Here is a 5,618-nt window from a genome sequence, read left to right as displayed (position 1 = left end):
GAATCTATCTACCACATTTTAAAAAATTTATTTAGTTGTTTCATTTAAGCTAACTTAAAAAAATCACCCCTTTCAGAACTAGCAAATGTTTATTCTATTTATCGAAATGAATTACTAGGTTGCTATAGCAATTAAAAACAGCGAGGAACTCCGGCAAACATCCTGGCTTTGGTCATAAGTTACTACAGAACGTCCGTACTTTTCACCGAATCTCGAATTTTTTTGTTTTTTCTCTCCGTGTAAATAAAATAAAACTTTGAGCAGCATTGTTAGATAATTAATACTCATCATTTATTATTATTCTCTTGACTAATTTTTCAATAATCGTAATAATCTATTCACTAAAAATAGAAAATTGACATCAATTTTGTAGCATAAGTCTTAACACCGAGAAGAATGAAAACATCGACTTTACAACTGAAAAAGATACAAATACTGTCAATTGAACAGTTCGTTCATTTAAGTATAAAGAAAAAGTTAAAATTTCTTACCAGATTTAAAAGAAATTAAATTCATATCAGATAGTTTACCGGCAGTTAGACGAAATGGGTTGTTACTCCGTATCATGATGAGTTTCATATCTTTAGCAGTACGAGATGACAGTTCATACCAAGGACAATTATAAATTGCAGTCTGTAATTTTTCAGTTTGATTCGATAAACATTCACCCATGAACTAGAAACGTAAGAAAGCTGATTAATGATATTGACTGTGTATGAATACTATATGTTCTTTATCCAAAATGTTTGACGTACATTGTAGATGAACAATTGCATCATAACCTGTTAAAAAAAAAATAAAATTGTATGAATTATCTGTGGTTTCGCAAAAAATTAATATCGTTAAACTTAAATGATATCCACTGTGTAACTGCTGAGACAGTACAAACTTGAATTTTCTGTGAAACTTATATGAATCATAGATTACGAATATGATATAAATCGATTATATTTTATGCAATCATTCGATGATGATGACCTACTTCAAGTCATAACCGAAGATTTAATTGGTTGGGTATATCTTTCGATTTTGGGCTTTCACTCTCATTGAGGTTTTTTTTTTTTTTGCATTTCGAAACTTTCAGCCTCGGAAAAATATATCTTGTTTATATGTTGTTTATACCGACTGTCCCATTTTAATCTATCAATGGAACTTTCTCGAAAAATATGGCTTGAATTGAAAAACGTTTCAAGTAAGAGTTGTAGAGTTTGGAGAAGGACATAGATGATATGAAAAAATAAATTAAAAAAATTAAAAATGGCGGAGTTTCAGGTATAAACATAGTTTGTTTAAATGGATACTATATTTTTTTTTGTGCCAAAACTTTTTTTACCTCGAAACTAACACTATTTATTTGAAAAATTTTTCGATCCATTGATAGATTAAAATGGGAGAGTCGGTATATCAACTTTTGAAAATATCGGAAATATATCACACAGATAAAATATAAATTATTTATATATGTTTACTTTGAAAAAAAATCTATAAGAAGTAAATCCTCAAAAATGAAAAAACAATTTTATATTAAAAACTTGAAAAAACCTATCATATTTTTTAGGTTAAAGTATAAAAATATTTTATACATCGAAGATGATTTAAATACATAAAGTTGAGAGAAATGAAAGAAAAAATGACTCTCATATCTGATTATTTCTGCACCTTTTATGTTCATCATTTATTATTTTACTGAGATAAAATGTTTCGGGATGATATCGAATTTTTTTATTTTTTTTTTTTTAATTTGGTGATTGCTTTTGGAAAAAAAATAGAACAAAATGAGCATTTCAAAAACCGATCCGAACCAGAAGTTTATCTTTCACCGCAGAATAACAAAAAGCCACATTAAAAACGAAAACATAAGTGTGGCACGGAACATCAAAGAGAAAAAATGTTTGCTTTCTCGCAGTGAGTGATGCACACAGACGTGACACACACACAAGCATATATTGTAGCAGTATACTATACTTCGTTGTTAGCGCAGTGTTAGTGTCGGTCTGTATATGCAGAACCAATTTTTGAAGCAAGAGCGCAACAAAAATACGGGTACCCGGGTATAACTTTAGCATTACGATACACGGGTCCCTTCAGTTTTGAATATAAGTCCGATCATGCTAGCAGAAAGCAGCCTTAAGCAAAAATTATTTTTTTTCTTTTCAAAAATTTATCTTTTCTCAATTTAATTTTTTTTTGAAAAACAAGAACATATCGACTTTATCTTGTCACGTTAACATATATAAATTTGTCTGAGTTTACATAATCCTACTCTCAATGGACCAATTTCAACCTTTTGATTTGTGGAATTTTTTTTACAAAGTCTGTGAGTATTGTTTTGCTTAACCCTTCTCAAAACACTTATTAAAAAAATTCTATCACAGCATACAAACCAATATCAATCTGATGACCATTGCGATAATTGTTTGACTGTCATGATCTCTAGAATATTGAAATTCAACGATCTATAAGAAATGTGAATATCGCAAATTTTTAGTGTATAATTGAAATTCTCACCGTAATCCAATAAGTAGCATAACTCCTGACAGGTAGAAGTGAAAAAAAGTAAGTTTATTTATGATTTAGTATGTTAACCTTATAACATATCTATTGTTAAAACTTAGCATAATTTTTTTTTATTACCAGCGATACATCCAACGAAAATGACAATAGTAACCTCACTTAAAATGATAAACGTGCTTCCATTTTCTAAATCATTAGCAATATTCAAAAGATGATTGTGTCGTCTCGCAAACATTTTAATTAACCTGCGCTGTTCACTTATATTTTCATTGCCATTGATTACATTAATACTAGTACATAAAATTTCCTGTAAGAATATAAAAGAATAAATATTGACGGAAAAAATAGAGTACAAATTTATAAAATACATATTTCATTACATACAAATTGAGTGTAAACGTATAAGCCGAAACCATGAACAAAGGCATTACAACAAACAGCCGCAATACTGAGAGTCCAAATAAATATGACTACCAAAGTCCAGTAGGCAAGGTAACTATATTCAGACATTGTTAGTGAAATCCAGCATCGTGGAAGAAGAGGGATGTTCCTTACGAATATGCTCTCGTTTTTCACTTCATCGATAACTTCAACTATTTTTGGAAATCTATCGAGCATCAGTGGAAATGCAGTTGAAAAACCGACAGCCATTTGACACATTAGTAAAACTCTCCCTTTTCTTGCGTATACCAACATTACTGAATGAGATTGTTTCTCGACAACACATGACCAATCCATTACCGCTGAGTCAACAACATGTTGAAATTCATGATTTTTGAACCAAGCAATAAATGACTTGATGCATATCTGGACAGACGCCATGCAAACACTTAAAGTGTCAACAATTTCCATAGTAGTACCACAGTTTCCATATTCAAGAAATTTTTGAAAGAAGATAAAAACTGACGATAGCTAGAAACATTGATTCTCTTATATGATGCCATCATTTGTAGAGCGAACGAACTTAGTTGCTTTTGAATATCGAAAAACTTATAATGACAAGAATATACTTTTTTCTCAATTCTCGGGTGATTGACCGGAAATGGTTTTGAAATAAGATTACCGGGAATTGGTATTTATTTATTAACAAATTATATGTCAACAACTAATGCTGAGCTGACTTATAAAAACAAGTAAGTGTCAAGATGACTAAGGAATTAACGTCAAGTGTAAAGCTTTTTACTCAAAAATTTGTCAAAGGAAAATCATGAATTAAAGAAATCTCCCAATTTTGATCTACATTTTTTACTGATTCAATTGATTTAGCCTGATGTAAGTCCCACGGTAGAAAAATTCTTTAGGTTAAAAGAGCACCCTTGCAACCATAGTTTGAAAAATAAATGAGTGCCTTTTGTCATTTCAAACTTTCATACTTTTCTGTAGCGTCTTTAGTAGTATGCGTGTATGAAGGTTGTATTCACTCAAATTTATTTTACTTCAGCACATTTATGACCTTGAATTTTCATTTGAATTTATTAATAACTTTTATAATTCGAGGTAGAAGTCGATAATGTGTTTTTTTTTATTTGTGTAATTTAAAAAAGTATAAACTGTAGAAGAATAGAAATTTTTTGTGAGAAAGCTCTTAAATCGAAGTAAAAATGTGCCGACGCTTCTTATGCTATTGTGTTAAATTGCTTAGTGTTGTCAACTTTGAGACTAAGTATCTCGATTATAACGAGGTGGAAAATTAAAAAAAAAAAATTCCATCACCATTGCTGAATACTCTTGTATCCCGAAAATCATTTTTATGGAAAATTCAATACATTGAAATAGAATAATTATTGAAAGTAAATATATTAATAAAAACAAAACATAAATTTACGATTTATGTACCCGAAAGCCTCAATTTTACATGAGCTGTTTATTTATTTATCATGATCCAATTAATTAATAATCAAAAGACGTGAAATATAAAAACAATGTCAAAATTTTAAAGTATAAAGTTGAATAATTTGCTGAATAAAAAAAAAAAAAATTAGGCGCTTTTTATTATAATATTATTAATATGTATCGCAAGCGTTATCGTGAAAAAGCGCCTAATTTTTTTTTTTTTCATTCAGCAAATTATTTAACTTTATACTTCTAACATTAGTTAAGGAGATAAAACAGAAATTAAAAGTCGAGACGTCACAGACCGGTGACTTAAAACTTTTATATACGGTAAACTCGCGTGCTGGGGTAAAATTGAGGCGAGACTCTACCGAGTCTCCTGATAAGGCATCAAACCTAGATCTTTTCTCGTTTATCACGCAGCCAACAGAACTTGTAGAAGAGATTTTGACGAATTTGAATAAAAAAATTGCTAGTGAAAATCAAGAATAGAAAAAAAAAATTAAAACACGAAACTATACTATACATACATACACGATATCTGCATAATCTTTTTGTGTTGATATGCATGAATGAATAACTATCATTGAAAATATTCATGAATATTCTTTAGTCTTCAGCTCATATTAATATATATCAATCGGAAATGAAATACATAGAAAGACGCTATGAGGAGCGTTTGAATTAAAAATATTTTTTTAAAGTAATTGTATAAGATAATAGATAATTACTTATTATAAACATTAATACTACAAATATTAATGAAACTGCTTTTTATAAATTAAATTATTTAGGTTTGACGGCGACACTTACGTGAAATGTTATGTATACTCCAATTTGTATCCCAGTTAAAATTCGGTTGTTTGTTGGCCAAATACCGACTAAAGTTGTCACGCGTTTGTAAAGTCCTAGTGCATATATTGTGTCTTCGTTCCATTTTACTGTAGCCTGTTTGATTTCTTTATTTCCTTTAGCTTCGTACATAATAACAGTGTTCTCGAAAATAAAAGTATAAAGCTTTTTCTACAAAACAATAAAAAGAGTTGTTTGTATACTGGAAACACTCTTTTGATGATATCATAAAGAGAATAAGTAATACATATTGATTGTTGCGACGCTTTGTACATAGTAATTAGTTTTCATTTTTATTTTTTAGTTATCTACCGATCGATTTCTGATGGAGGAATAAACAACTGATGTATGAAGACTTTTGAAGAAAGGGAAACTCCATCATGCAGTTTCTTTGTACCTTTCAGAGAGAAATCATAACA

General features: G+C 29.4%; 1 protein-coding gene across 1 annotated transcript; it reads right to left on the bottom strand.

Moving 5' to 3' along the window:
- Positions 1–302: 302 nt before the first annotated feature.
- Positions 303–5,331, bottom strand: LOC122859484 (odorant receptor 13a-like). The gene is made up of 8 exons (XM_044163100.1): positions 5,161–5,331; positions 2,899–3,426; positions 2,635–2,821; positions 2,509–2,533; positions 2,385–2,433; positions 756–782; positions 492–675; positions 303–417 (listed from the first exon to the last, which is right to left on the bottom strand). Exons 1-8 carry the CDS (start codon positions 5,329–5,331, stop codon positions 362–364), a joined length of 1,227 nt encoding a protein of 408 aa, XP_044019035.1. The 3' UTR covers positions 303–361.
- Positions 5,332–5,618: the final 287 nt, after the last annotated feature.

The sequence above is a fragment of the Aphidius gifuensis genome, linkage group LG6, assembly GCF_014905175.1.
Source record: "Aphidius gifuensis isolate YNYX2018 linkage group LG6, ASM1490517v1, whole genome shotgun sequence".
In the NCBI taxonomy this organism is placed as follows: Eukaryota; Metazoa; Arthropoda; class Insecta; order Hymenoptera; family Braconidae; genus Aphidius; species Aphidius gifuensis.
The sequence above is the reverse complement of the archived record's forward strand: the minus strand, read 5'-3'. Positions and strand labels throughout refer to the sequence as shown.

Excerpts from the sequence above, each read along its gene's own strand:
- LOC122859484 (XM_044163100.1), bottom strand. The coding sequence starts at position 5,331 with ATGTACGAAGCTAAAGGAAATAAAGAAATCAAACAGGCTACAGTAAAA. Across the intron at positions 2,822-2,898 it reads TATACGTTTACACTCAATTT|GAAATTTTATGTACTAGTAT; the intron begins GTATGTAATGAA and ends ATATTCTTACAG. Across the intron at positions 2,434-2,508 it reads ATGCTACTTATTGGATTACG|AGATCATGACAGTCAAACAA; the intron begins GTGAGAATTTCA and ends TCAATATTCTAG.